This window comes from Procambarus clarkii, chromosome 13 (assembly GCF_040958095.1).
Source record: "Procambarus clarkii isolate CNS0578487 chromosome 13, FALCON_Pclarkii_2.0, whole genome shotgun sequence".
Taxonomy (NCBI): domain Eukaryota; kingdom Metazoa; phylum Arthropoda; class Malacostraca; order Decapoda; family Cambaridae; genus Procambarus; species Procambarus clarkii.
In genome coordinates, this window is record NC_091162.1 from 24532820 (window position 1) to 24547254 (window position 14435).

Sequence of the window (14435 nt, forward strand, 5' to 3'; positions counted from 1 at the left end):
GAAACCCCTGTCTGGGCTCGGGGGACCATTGAATGTGTCTTCCGGGTTCCAACCCGTCTTGTACGGGATCGTTGGTTGCTGTTCCCTTGTCTCCGGGTGACAGTCGCCAATTTTACCTCCGTCATGCTGCCTGTTGGGTCACTGACACCTTGACCCGGAGTCTTGCGAGTGATTCTCTGCTTGTTCTCCAGTACTCTTCTGATGTTATTACTGTTCAGAGTACGGCGGCATCCATGTTGCAAGCTAGGTTAGGTTGCTGCAACATGCTAGGTTGGTTTCCCACTCGAATGCCCCGTGGCCGCCCCGTTTGGTTAGGTGCTGCTCGCCCCTTTCTCTCCATGTTCCCGGCTCCGGACCGTCTGCGGGTTTCGGGGTCGGGGCGGGGTTTAGTTGCGGCAGAGACTCGGGCGGTTTTCGGGGGCTGCCCCGTTCGGGTGGGGGACGGAGGTTTGAGCCTGTGCCTCCTGCCAAGGCTTCTGGGTCTTACCAGCGGCCCTTTCTTGTTGCCTTTCCCATGGGCTCTTGCTTTTCTTTAAGGGCGGAGGGCTTGGAGGACGGCTCTGCCCCAGGGCCTCTGTTGTTGGTTCCCGGGGCTGTGGGGGTTGCCTGCTAGCAGTTCTGGGGCGGTTTTGCCCCTTCAGGGGTTTTTCTGCTGTTGGGCGGCGTTTTTCGCCCTTCCAGTCTGCTAGCTTCCCACATTTGCTGGCGTGTTTTTGTGTATTTAGCGTCAGTCACAGCCCCTGCTGGCGGCCATTTTCGTCTGCCGGTTTCACGGCGTGGCCACCAGGGCGGCGTTGCGGTTTGTTTACATGCGTCTGGGTGTGCGAGCGAGCGTCTCTGGTGAGTTTTCAAAGAATTTTCAGGGTTTTTGTTCTCCTGTTGTCGTTTCTTTGTTTTTCTGGTGTTTTCTTGCCGTTGCCTGTTCCTCTGGGAACGTTTGGGTGTTGATTTTGGGTCTGAGCCTATGGGTTTAGGCTCAGTGCCCCTGGCTGCTATGCTTGCTCCCACACCTTGCCCCTCGGTTTTCGGTCTGTTGGGACCGTTTTCCCAGGGCGTTCTGCTGGGGTCTGTGCTTTGCCTTTTAGTGGTGTTCTCCGCCGGCAAATGTGGTGGTTTGGGCTCCCCCTGGTTCGATTCTGGGTTCCTTTGGGTTCCTTGGTTTCGTTCTGGAGGTTTCTTCCTCTTGGGCCCCCTTTTGTGGGTTCAGGGGACTTTGTTTGTTTCCTCGTGTGACCCGGTTCTGCCTTTTGGGGTTCCGGGGTCTTCCTGGCTTGCAGACTGAGCTTTTTGGGTCTTGGCACATGTTGTGGTTGTGCTGGGACTTTGTGGTTTTGCTGTCGAGGTGGGTCTTTTGATGCAGTTTTGTACCTTTTGCCTGGCCGGTGTAGTGCTCTCTGCCACTAGTCGGCGGCTTGTGCTTTTACAATATATGTCCTCACCTAGTTGTGCTTGTGGGGGTTGAGCTCTGGCTCCTTGGTCCTGCCTCTCAACCGTCCATCAACAGGTAATTACCTAAGTGTAATTACCTAAGTGTAGTTACAGGATGAGAGCTACGCTCGTGGTGTCCCGTCTTCCCAGCACTCTTTGTCATATAACGCTTTGAAACTACTGACGGTCTTGGCCTCCACCACCTTCTCACTTAACTTGTTCCAACCGTCTACCACTCTATTTGCGAAGGTGAATTTTCTTATATTTCTTCGGCATCTGTGTTTAGCTAGTTTAAATCTATGGCCTCTTGTTCTTGAAGTTCCAGGTCTCAGGAAGTCTTCCCTGTCGATTTTATCAATTCCTGTTACTATTTTGTACGTAGTGATCATATCACCTCTTTTTCTTCTGTCTTCTAGTTTTGGCATATTTAATGCTTCTAACCTCTCCTCGTAGCTCTTGCCCTTCAGTTCTGGGAGCCACTTAGTAGCATGTCTTTGCACCTTTTCCAGTTTGTTGATGTGCTTCTTAAGATATGGGCACCACACAACAGCTGCATATTCTAGCTTTGGCCTAACAAAAGTCATGAACAATTTCTTTAGTATATCACCATCCATGTATTTAAATGCAATTCTGAAGTTAGAAAGCATTGCATAGGCTCCTTGCACAATATTCTTAATGTGGTCCTCAGGTGATAGTTTTCTATCTAGAACCACTCCTAGATCTCTTTCTTTATCAGAATTCTTTAAAGATTTCTCACATAATATATAGGTTGTGTGGGGTCTATGTTCTCCTATTCCACATTCCATAACATGACATTTATTAACATTAAATTCCATTTGCCAAGTGGTGCTCCATATACTTATTTTGTCCAGGTCTTCTTGAAGGGCATGACAATCATCTAAATTTCTTATCCTTCCTATTATCTTAGCATCATCAGCAAACATGTTCATATAATTCTGTATACCAACTGGTAGATCATTTATGTACACAATAAACATCACTGGTGCAAGAACTGAACCCTGTGGTACTCCACTTGTGACATTTCTCCATTCCGATACATTGCCTCTGATTACTGCCCTCATTTTTCTATCAGTCAGAAAATTTTTCATCCATGATAGAAGCTTACCTGTCACCCCTCCAATATTTTCCAGTTTCCAGAACAACCTCTTATGTGGAACTCTGTCGAAAGCCTTTTTTAGGTCCAGATAGATGCAGTCAACCCAGCCATCTCTTTCCTGTAATATCTCTGTGGCCCGATCATAGAAACTGAGTAAATTCGATACACAGGATCTTCCTGATCGAAAACCATACTGTCTGTCTGATATTATATCATTTCTCTCCAGGTGTTCTACCCATTTAGTTTTGATTAGCTTTTCCAATACTTTCACTATTACACTTGTCAATGATACAGGTCTATAATTGAGGGGGTCTTCCCTGCTGCCACTTTTGTAGATTGGAACTATGTTAGCCTGTTTCCACACGTCTGCTACGATTCCTGTACACAGGGATGCCTGAAAGATCAGGTGAAGTGGAATGCTGAGCTCAGATGCACATTCTCTCAGAACCCATGGTGAAACGCCATCTGGGCCAGCTGCTTTGTTCCTCCCGAGCTCCTTTAGCATATTTTCCACTTCATCTCTAGACACCTCTATCCGCTCTATGTTGTTCTCTGGAATTCTTATTGTGTCTGGTTCTCTGAAGATTTCATTTTGTACAAACACACTTTGGAACTTTTCATTTAATGTTTCACACATTTCCTTTTCATTTTCCGTGAATCTGTTTCCCATTTTCAACCTCTGGATATTATCCTTTACCTGCAATTTGTTGTTTATGAATTTGTAGAATAGGCCCGGTTCTGTTTTACATTTATCTGCTATCCCTTTTTCAAAATTTCTTTCTGCCTCTCTCCTTACTGCTGTATAATTGTTTCTCGCATCTTTGTATCGCTGGTATGTTTGGGGGTTTGGCCTCTTCCTATACTGATTCCATTTTTGTGTCTTTTGGTCTCTTGCCCTCTCACAATTTCTGTCGAACCAATCCTGTTTTCTGGTCCTGCATCTCTGTTTTGGTATGAATGTTTGTGTGCCTTCCTCGTATAGTTTTAAAAATTTGGCATACATTTCATTTACTTCCCTGCCTAGCAACACTTCTGTCCAATTACACTCATTAAAAAAATTTCGAAGTTCCCCATAGTTGCCTCTCTTTAAATCGAGTTTATCAACTGTTTCACTGTCCCCATTTTCTTCTAGATGATATCTTAAAGCATATTTAATGTCTAACAGGACGTGATCACTCTTTCCCAAGGGAGGAAGGTACTGGATGTCAAAAATCTCTTCTTCTTTCCTGGTGAATACTAGATCCAGTACTGACGGTATATCTCCTTCCCTCATTCTTGTGGCTTGCTTTATGTGTTGATACAAGAATGTCTCCAGAATGAGGTTCACAAATCTGCATGTCCAAAAGTCCTCCGTTCTTGCTTCATAGGCCTCCCAGTCTATTGCTCTAAAGTTGAAGTCCCCCAGTATCAACAGTCGTGATTTATCTTTATCTGCTTGTACAATAATATCTCTCATGACCATTATGAGGCCCTCTCGTTTGTCATCCAGTTCTTCCTTTGTCCACGTGTTGCTTGCTGGTGGGCTGTAGGTATTTACAATTATCAGGTTATCATCCTGATTCCAGACCTGCAATGCCATTATGTCAATATCTCGAGGGTTTTCAAATATTAACTCTTTTACCTTCAGGTGTTTTTTCACCAGTACAGCCACTCCTCCTCCCTTCCTAGTTTTCCTGTCACGTCTCCAAACTGAGTAGCCTCTTGGGAATATGACTTCATTTATTATATTTCCTTCAAGTTTCGTTTCTGATAATGCAACAATATCTGGGACCCTAAGCTGGATTATATCTTGCAACTCCAAAGTTTTTGACCTCACTCCATCTATGTTGGTATATACAATTTTCAGGAACATGTTCCCTTTTCCTTTGCTCTTTACTCCCCCTTCCACTACTGATCTTGTTGCTTTGTTTTTATGTACCATTTCACAAGCTTTCCAGTCCCTGTCACTTTGTAAAAAAAAGAATTTCTGTCTTCTTCATTTCTATCCCCATTTAGATGTTTTGCCTCAATTAAGTTCATTTTCAGCTTTTCTCTGTCTTCCTTGGAGAGGTCTTGTCTTATTGACCAAGATTTGCCAACCTCATCACTCTGCAGTTTCCTGGCATTTCTTAGCACTTCCATCATGTTTTTCACTCCATTAAAGGTCACCCTTAAGGGGCGGTTCTTTTCTTTCTCATATTTTCCTATTCTTCTAAAATCACTGACATTTTCCTTTGAGCCTTCTCCTAAACCTACTATTTTCTCTATGATTTTCATCTCTTCTGCCGCTCGGTCCACCCTAGATGAAATTTCCTTCTCTAAACATCCAAAAATGATTATGGACTTAGTTCTATCTGCAGTGTTTTGTACCAGTTTACTGTTGGTAACCAGTTCTTTCCTAATTGCTTGCCTAATTTCTGCTTCTTGTTGGTCATTTCTGGTTTTGACTTCCGAACACACTTCTTTGATAGTCTCTTTCTCTTTTACAACTTGAGCATATGTCGCTTTTATTTCTTCTTTATACTTTTCTAGTTCTTTATTCACCTCCTCTATGTGAGTTGTCAGTGAAGTTTCCAGTTGGAGATCCTTACCTAACTCTATGTTAGCCCTTAGGCTTGCTTGGAGTTGTTCACCATATGAGTCTATCTTCTTGTTTATTTCTTCAAAGTCACCACACTTCACTTTCCATGCCTCATTTTCTTTCACTAGTTCCTTGATTTGCTCCTCCTGATTTGTTACCTTGTCTGTTAATGCAGTAATAATCTTACCTTGTTGCAGCATACTCCCTTTTAGAGTGCAAAGCTCACTCCAAAGAGCTCCATTGTCCTCTTCTAATTTAAGCACTTTTTCTTCATACTTCATTTGCATGTCCTCAATTATCTCTAACCTGCCAAGAACACCTCCTTTCCTTATATCTTGTGTTGAGAATCCTTTGAAACCATCATCTGATGGTGTGTCTACCTTCTCAGTGGGGGTGGTGGCGGCGGCCATCTTTTCACCTTTTCGTCCTTTTCATCTTTTCGGAGGTGTATCGGATCCTGTGCCTCTTGGGCTCTGTCATGTCTACATGTGACATTGTATGGAGGTCAGCCTCGTTACTTGTGTGAGGAGTCGCCACATTACTTCCTAGTGCTTTCCCGTTCCCATTCTGACACACACACACAAAAAAAAAAAAAAAAAAAAATTAATTCTATCTGTGGCTCTTTTGGGTACTCAGTTTCCACCTGTGTCCCCTAGTGCGTGTGCCCCTTGTGTTACATAGCCTGTCCTTATCAACCCTGTCGATTCCCTTGGGTGTCTTGAATGTGGTGATCAGGTCTCCCCTCACTTCATCTTCCAGCGAAGTGTGGTTTCATTCCCGTTGTCTCTCTTCATGACTTCGGTAGTGTACTTTTTCTTTCTGAAGGGGTTCTGTTCCCTTCTCTGTTGACTGGGCGCTGGGGGAGCAGCTTGCTCTGTTGCCTCTCGCTTGGTCCCGCTGTTGGTGGGCGCTTTGGGTTGTCTTCCGGCCTCTGCTGGCGTCGGAGGACGGCTTCTCCCCCTTGGGGGGGGGGTTCAGAGCTGGCGGGGTGGGCTTCTTCCCCTGCGCTTCGTCATTTCCTCTTCGTGGGTGCGTGGGGCATGGTCGATCCGCCCCATCCTTCTGGGCTTCCCGTCTGCTCTTTGCAGTCATGAGCTTTTCCAGTCTGCAGTTCTTCTGGACTACTTCAGTCTGCGCCCTGGATCCTCTGCCCTCCTCGAAGGACTGTTGTCTCCTGTTCGGATTCTGTTAGGGCCTGGTGCATGGATGGTGGACCTGGACCTCCAGGTCACTTCTTGGCACGTTCCTCTCCAGTTTTTCTGGGGCTAGCACGGTTGGTAATTACCTATGTGTACTTACCTAAGTGTAGTTACAGGATGAGAGCTACTCTCGTGGTGTCCCGTCTTCCCAGCACTCTTTGTCATATAATGCTTTGATTATAATTGTCATATTGTCATATAATGATTGTCATATGTCATAATATGTCTTCATATGATTGTCATATAATGGTTTGGTGGTGGGGCTTCAGGTTTGCTGTTTTTATTGCCTTCCCTATTTTGTAAAGGGCACTTTGTATACTCTTTGCATCTTTACCGGATCTTAGTGCCCTGTCTGCGTCTGAGATTCGGTGTCTGGCCTACCTCGATGACTGGCTGGAGTGGGCTCCCAGTCAGTCCGCTTGTCTGCTCGCCAGGGGATGGTTCTTTCCAGATCGCTGGGTTTGGTTTCCTGGTGATCAGGAGGTTTTACCTTCTGTTTCCGTCCCGGGTTCAGACCTGGGCCTTGTTTCAGGCTCTTGGGCCCCTCATTGTCTTCCCTCCAGAAGTGTTACTGCGGCTGTGGTCCCGCCTTTGGCTGTTCAGGAGGGGGTCCCGGGTTGCTCAGCGGTTGCTTGGGCGGTTGTGCGGGAGTCTGCACTTCGGCGTGCTTGTCTGCCCACGGAGTCGGGTTTGGCTCCGGCGTCGGTTGGTTCCTACGGAGACTCCCCTTCCGCCTCTTGCATTCCTTGGGTTCCTCTGGGGATCTGGTGTTGGTGCTGCGTCACCAGCTTCCTCTTTGGGGTTTTCGGGGTTCCGTGCCTTGGCACCTCCCCGAGCCTTCGCTCGATGTGTTCACGGACGGGTCGTCTCTCGGCTGGGGCTTTGTGACCAGTGCTCACCAGGTCGGCCGAGGTTGATGGAGTCTGTCTGTCCGTCGGGCTCACAGCCCGGTTCAGGTGTTCATGGCTGTCTGGTTTGCGCTTCGGAGGGTTTGGGTCACTAGGTACTCTACCATTCAGCTCTGTTTGGACTGTTCTCTGGTGGTTCTTGCCGGAACCGCAGGGGGTTTGGTTAACCATGTGGTTCGTGTCCGGGGTGTGTCCTGCGTCCTGGTGGACAGCTGTCTCGGTTCATTCCTCTTCGTGGGTTGGCCAGTCGTCGCCGATTCGTTTTGTTGGCTCTGTTGGGCATATGGACTCCTGGCCATGGACGTCTTCGGGTCGGCGTGGTCTAGGCGTCGCCCGTTTTGTGGCGCCCTTCCCACCTGCGAGGACTTCACGGTGGAGGCTTTCGGCAGGCCTGGTCGAGGTGGGGGGTACCTGTCCCTCTTCTCCCGGTCCAGCTGTTGGTTCGGGTTCTGGCTCGGTTGCAGCCCATTCCCACGAGAACAGTCCTTATGGTTCCATGGTGGCCGGCCCGGCCTTCTTTCCAGACGCTGCTTGATAGGTGTCCGTTCCCGGGGCGTTTTTCCTGAGGCTTCGCCTCTTTCAGCAGGCCGAATCGGTCCTGTCCGTGACTGGTTCGGCCTTCTCTTTGGCACTTCGCGTCTGGTATTTTGACGCAGGTATCACCATCTCTATGGTGTTCAGGTGGCTTTGTTGACGGAGTCCCACCTGCGAGCTTCGTCTTGGAGACAGTATGACGTTTATTACGTTTTCTCGCGTTTTGTTTCCCCTCCGGCCTGCTCATGAGTCGCCTGAGCCATCCTGGTCCTTGTTCAGGGTGCCTTCTTCTCTTCCCCTCAGTTTGTGGTAGCCCCTTCGGTTTCAGTTTCCTCCTCTTTGGTACTGGTGGTAGCTTTATTGGTGTGCAGCCTTTCTCTGTCCTGGCGACGGTCGAGACGGCTGCTTTCCGGAGGGGTTCTTGGGGTATTGGTACTTACTTGTTTGGTTTGGCCGGGGGGTGCGTCCTGTGTTGTCCGGTTGTGCTTTTTGCTGTTGTCGGCGTACCGTGCCTGGGGATGCGCTGTGGTTGATCCGGTTCCTTCGTTCCCTGTTTTCAGGGCTCGGGTCTCCCAGGTCGTCCGCAGTGTTTTCCTTCTTCCTGCGGTCTGTCTTTGCACCCGTGCTGTTCAGACGTTTGCAGCATTTGCTGCTGTGTTGGTGACGTCTCGGGCTCGTTTCGGGCGCAGGGATTTGGGGGTCGCACAGGTTTTTGGCCGCCCATCCATGTGCGCGTCTGTTCTTGGGCGTTCTTGTTGCCTTGGGTCGCAGGTTTGCGACCGGTTGTCTTGGCTTTGCGTTGCAGAGTTTGTGGCGGCCGCCTCCAGGGTTAGCCCTTTCTTTTCCTTCTCTTTGGGTATGAAGCTCCAGGGAGCCGTAGGGGCTCCCCGCAGAAAACCAGCGTTGAATGTAATGAAACGCCATTTTCTGGGTGAGCCCCGGAGGCTCCCTGGAAACCCTCCCTCCCACCGGTCGGCGTTTTTTTCGCGTTGGTTGAAGCTTAGCTTCCGAACTGGAGCTTGGCAGCCGGCGCGGTAGGTCCGGGGCTCCCCCCTCCCCCTCCCGGGGTGGGGAGGGCTGCGCGGACGATCGGCGCGGCAGTAAAGTGTGATGTTTGCTTGTTTGCTTGTTTCCTTGGGATTGTAGGGAGTTTTCTACCTCTCTGTTCGGTTTTTGTTGTAGTTTCTTACCATGTGCGGTTTGTTTTGTTACACCTACCTTTCTGGGTGCCTAACCCCGGTCGATGGCAGATAAGGAAAACCCCCAACCATATGGGGTTTTCCAGGGCCATTGCTCCCTGAAACCTCTCTGAAGGGGCCAGGTTCTGGCGCTGGTCCCTGGTAGGTCTGAACTCCTTAGCTAATGTCCCGGTCTAACATAACATACATTAGCCCGATAAGCTCCAGGGAGCCTCCGGGGCTCACCCAGAAAATGGCGTTTCATTACATTCAACGCTGGTTTTTTGGCAATTATTTTAGTGGACGACGCAGCATTACGTCATCCCCGAGATTACCGACAGTAAACGGATGACGCAATGCTGCGTCATGCCCAGACTAAAGTGTTAAACAGAGCCTGATTTCATACCTAATGCTTGGAGGCTTCCAGGTGGGTAATTTGGGGAGATACAGAAAACTGTGTTAAAATTGTTTAGTAGAATCTAATAACCTAGTATTTTATATAATTTTTAAAGTTCACCTTTGCTGATTTTACTCTAAAAGATAACAGAGCGAAGATGGCTGCGTGTGCAGGTGCTAACATACCAGGGTGCCCCAGCTAGAGGAGCCAAAGTCACCCTATATACTCATAAAGGAAGACAGACTCAAGTTATTGGCACAGATGCAGGATATCTCTGTCACATGGAACCTGTCGCACACTTTGGCCTTAACCATGATATTCCAGTAAAGTAAGTTATGATTTATTTTGCTATTTCATTTACTGTATGTGCTTTTACTGTAAACAATGAGACAACGTGTAGCTTATTGTAGATGGCTAAGCAGGATTATCCAGCAGAGTACCCACCTGGATACCACTGTCTGGTATTCCATTTAACAAATTATTTGCCTGTGGGGCATAATGTAAAAGGCCTTTTGGCTATCTTTGAAAATGCAGTCCCCACACACACTTCTTTTCTGGGGGGAGCCCCATCGGCTACCTGGAGCTTTACCAGGCTGATGTGCTAATGTCAGACTTTGGCATTAGTCATGTGTATGGAATTCTTAGGCCTACCGGGGACCATGGCCAGAACCGCGCCCCCACAGAGAGGCAAGGGGAGCCATGGCCTATAGAAACTCCCGTGTTCTTGGAAGCATTCTATGTCTGCCATCGACCGGATCAGGCACCCAGAAAGGTAAGCGCCTCAAAACAAACCCCTATTTTGGTTAAAATTGCTACCAAAAGCTGAACTAGTGGATAGAATTCCCCAACAGAAAACAAGCAAACTAGTGTGACGTCACACGTCGCCACGCCGCTGTCTGCGCAGCTCCCCCTCCCCGGGAGGGGGAAAGGGGAGCCCCAGACCCTTCACACTGGCTACCCACACCTCAGTTCTTGAGGCTGATGCTATAGGCGAAGGTCGTGTGCTTTGCCTCCGGTGTTGCTACAGCACTGTGCTTCATGTGTGGTGTTTTATGTGGGTGCGAGAGTCAGGAGCTATCTTCAGTACTCGGGCTGCATGCGCCTGGGGCTGCCTTCCCTAGGTTCCCTGTAAGTGCTGTCCTTGGGGCTTGGGGCCACCGTCCACTGGCTCCTCGGGATCTGCCTCTGCTAGTCCGTTCTGCCATTCGGTTTTTCGGCCACCTGTTGGGCTCTTGGGTGTTCTGTTATCCCATGTTACCTGCAGGTAAGAGGCAGTTTGCACTGGTAGGGGCGCAGGGTGCTGCACAGCTTTAGCTTTGTATTCCCAACATAGCGGCCGGCTCTGTTCCTTGGGGTTCGCTGTCCACTTGCGGGGTTTTGTTTTTGTTTTTGTTTTTGCCTTGTGGGGGGTTCTGCCCTATTATTCCACTGGTGTTTGCCCTTCCATGTTCTCCTCAGTGGCGCCCCCTGGTAGGTCCCCGTGAGTGTACACATCCCTAGGGTACAGCTATAGAAGTTTGCTTGGTAGTTTCGGGCACTGGTTAGCAGCACCCTGCCTGGGACTACCTGAGCGCGAGACCTCTTAAAGTAAATGCTCAGGACCCCTGGGAATCCCCTAGGGGGTGCGTGGGTCCAATGGATGTGACCCCGGAGTCCCCGCTCGCTATGTGTGAGTTTGAGGGTTGCTCGGTCCCCTTGTCTCAGGGTGACCCTCATTGTTTTTGCCTCTGCCACGCTGCCTGATGGGACGGTGATACTTTCGACCCTGAGTCCTGTTAGTAATTACTTAAGTGTAGTTACAGGATGAGAGCTACGCTCGTGGTGTCCCGTCTTCCCAGCACTCTTTGTCATATAATGCTTTGAAACTACTGACAGTCTTGGCCTCCACCACCTTCTCACCTAACTTGTTCCAACCTTCTATCACTCTGTTTGCGAAAGTGAATTTTCTTATATTTCTTCGGCATCTGTGTTGCTGTTTGCTTGTGACTCAATATACCCAATCCTTTGATAATTCTATTTGGGTACAGGCGGCGCGTGCATTGCAAGCTAGGTTTCGTCCGGTTCAACGCGTTCGGTTGGTTGCTCACCCGGATGCCCCAGGGCTGCCCCGCTTTGCTTTTCGAGACTCGGACTTGGGGGGGGGGGTTACTTTGATCCTGGTTCAGTCCGCACCTCCTCATCCTTCCCCTTCTGTTGTTCATTCTGGTCCCCCCCCCTGCCTCCGGCCCCGAAGCGACTGAGGGTTTCGGAGTCAGAGCAGGGGTTACTTGATCTTGAGACTCGGGCAGCTTCGGGAGATGCCCCTTCCGGGGGGGGGGGCCGCAGAGGCATTCGAGTCTTGTCTCCCAGCCGAAGCTTCTGGGTCTGACCAGTGGGGGGTCCCCTTTCCTCCGGCTTCTACGGCTGCTCCGTTCTTGTCTTGTGGGGTCAGTGCTTGGGGAGAGGACTCGGCCCTGGGTCCTGCTGTAAAGGATCTCGAGGCTGGGGAGGGGCTGACTTGGGGGCCTTAGGCACCGCTGGACCCCGCTTGGGTTTTTCTTCCCTCTGAGCAGGGCTTGTTGTTACAAGGTGTGGGGTCTTCTTTTCTCCCCTTTTTCGTACGACTTGGATTTGGTGTTGGCCCCTCCCTGGGTTCGGTTCCGTGTTTCCCTGGGTGAGTCAGTTCCGTCTTTCCGGAGGTTTTCGGCTTCTCGCATCCAACCTGGTGTGTGTGGGCGGCCCTTGCAGCGTACCTCCTGCGTGAACCAGATTATGCCTCGGAAATGGATCCGTCCGAGTTCAGGTTTGGGACCTCGTTCCCTTTCTAGCTCCGTTACGAGGTTCCGGAGTCTTCCTGGCTAGCGGACTGCCCCTTATTTGTTCTGGATTCTTGGCTTTCCTTCTGTCATTCCCGCACGCTTGAGTGGCGGGAAGCTTCCAGGGTGATTCAGGTTTTCCTGGGGTGCGATCTTGAGTATCTGAACGAGTGCTTGTTTGCCCCTGCCCTTTCCCGCAATGTGGGCGTTGTTCAGCTCCATGTGCAGGTTCCCACCCTTTCGGCAGTGCTCGTGGCGGTGGACTTGCGCGCCCGGGGCCTTTTGGCTTCGGCCTTGCGGTTGCGTTGGGTGACCCTCTCCTTTGGGGGGGTCTGGGCTGGCAGGGCAGGTTTCTTCCCCTGCGCTCTGTCAGGTCATCTTGGAGTGGGTTCGCTTGGGCGGTGTCGAAACGACGTTGTCCCTCAGATGGGTTTCCCGTCTGTTTCCAGTCCCGAAACGGGACTGCGCGGACCTGCGATTCATTCTGGACTTGTCCCGTCTGAACCCCCTGGGTTCATTACCCCGCCTTTCGGATGACTACACTGTCTCAGGTTCGGCTCTTCATGGAGCCGAGCGCTTGGATGGTGTCCCTGGACCTCCGGGACGCTTATTGGCATGTCCCGATTCATCCGAGGTTCCGGGACTGGCTCGGTTTTGTTGTGGGGCATTACCGCTTTTGTTGTCTCCAGTTCGGGTTGAACCTGGCACCTCGCGTGTTCACGCACCTTACACGGGTCGTGGCGGCCCGTTTACGTCTTTTAAGTGTTCGGGTGTTGGCCTACCTCGATAACTGGCTGGTTTGAGCTCCCAGCCAGTCGGCTTGCTTGCTAGCCAGGGATTTGGTTCTTTCCCAGCTCATCGGGTTCGGGTTCTTGGTGAACTGGAGGAAGTCCCATCTGGTCCCCTCTCAGGTTCGGACTTGGCTGGGTCTTGTTTGGGACTCTCGGACCGCCTCTTTGTCTCTCCTGTGGCCGCCTTCGTCTGTTTCTGGTGGGCACTCGGGTCACCTGGTGGTTGCTTGAGGGGCTCTGCGGAAGCCTGAACTTCGCGATGGTAGTCTACCCGCCGAGTCGGGTTTGGTTTTGTCGGCTGTTCTGGTTCCTTCGGGGTCGCCCTTTCTGCCTCTCTCACGATCGCTGGGTTCGACCCCCGGGGGCCTTGCGTCGACTGCTGCGTTGGCAGCTTCCTCTTCGGGTTTTTCGGGGTTCAGTGCCTTGGCGCCTACCCGAGCCCTCGCCTGATGTGTACACGGATGCGTTGTCTCTCGGCTAGGGCTTTGTGACCAGTGCTCACCAGGCCGGCCAGGGGCGTTGGAGATCATCCTTCCGTCGAGCTCACAGCACAGTGCGGAAGTTAGCGGCAGTGTGGTTTGCTCTTCAGAGGATTCAGGTCGCTCGCGGTTGCTCCATGTCCTGACTCGCTTGGAGACTTACCAGGGGAGAGTTGTCCTTCTGGCCCCTTGGTGGTCGGCCCAGCCTTGGTTTCAGACGCTGCTTGCTCGGTGTCCGAACCCAAGGGTTTTCCCGCGGCTCCGCCTCTTTCAGCAGATCGGGCCGGTATGTCACATGGCTGGTTCAATCTTCTCCTCGAGTCTTCGCGTATGGGTTTTTTGACTCGAGTCTGTCATCATCTCTATGGTGATCAGGTAGCCTCCTTGTTGGTGTCCCACCTGAGGGCTTCTCGGCGGCAGTATGAAGTTTCCTGGCGGTCCTTCTGTTTCTTTTTGCATCTTTCTTGTGTTAGTTCGTTGTCTGTTAGGATGGTCTTGTCTTTTCTTTCTTGGTTGTTTCAGACCGTCATCTTATGCCTAACACTGTCGCCTCATATCGTGCGGCACTGGCAGAGCCGCTTCAGCCTGCCTTCGGTATCGACTCCCACACAGGGAATAGCTCAACTGACAGCTGAAGCTTACAAGGTCTGCTTGAAGCACGTGCCTGTGAGGAGTGGCAGAAAGAGGACCACTCTAGAAAGAGAACACAGACGACTGTACAGGAGAAGGAAAAAAATAATGGAAATGCTTCGGCACAGACAACTATCACAAGCAAGGAAAATAAGCCTAAGCAGGGAGATTGAAGAAATAGAACAAACGTTGAAGCGATCATATGAGTCTGAGGAAATGGAATTGGAACAGAGAGCTATACTAGAGATAAGGAAAAATCCGAAATATTTTTTCACATGCGCAAAATCAAAATCCAAAACCTCGACCAGTATTGGACTGTTAATTACAAATGAAGGTACGTACACAGAGGACAACAAAGAGATTAGTGAAATTCTAAGAAGCCAGTATGAGGCTATGTTTAGCACACCAATAAACAACAT

The 14435-nt window shown here is 50.2% G+C and overlaps 1 protein-coding gene across 5 annotated transcripts in view; it reads left to right on the forward strand.

Annotated features, from left to right (window-relative positions):
• LOC123757091 (cartilage acidic protein 1) overlaps positions 1-14435 on the forward strand; it is a 293121-nt gene that overhangs the window by 257179 nt on the left and 21507 nt on the right. For all 5 annotated transcript variants that reach the window (XM_069323801.1, XM_069323802.1, XM_069323799.1 and 2 more), the window contains one exon: positions 9465-9649. In XM_069323801.1, coding sequence (XP_069179902.1) covers positions 9465-9649 — 185 coding nt within the window. The remainder of the gene's footprint in view (positions 1-9464; positions 9650-14435) is intronic.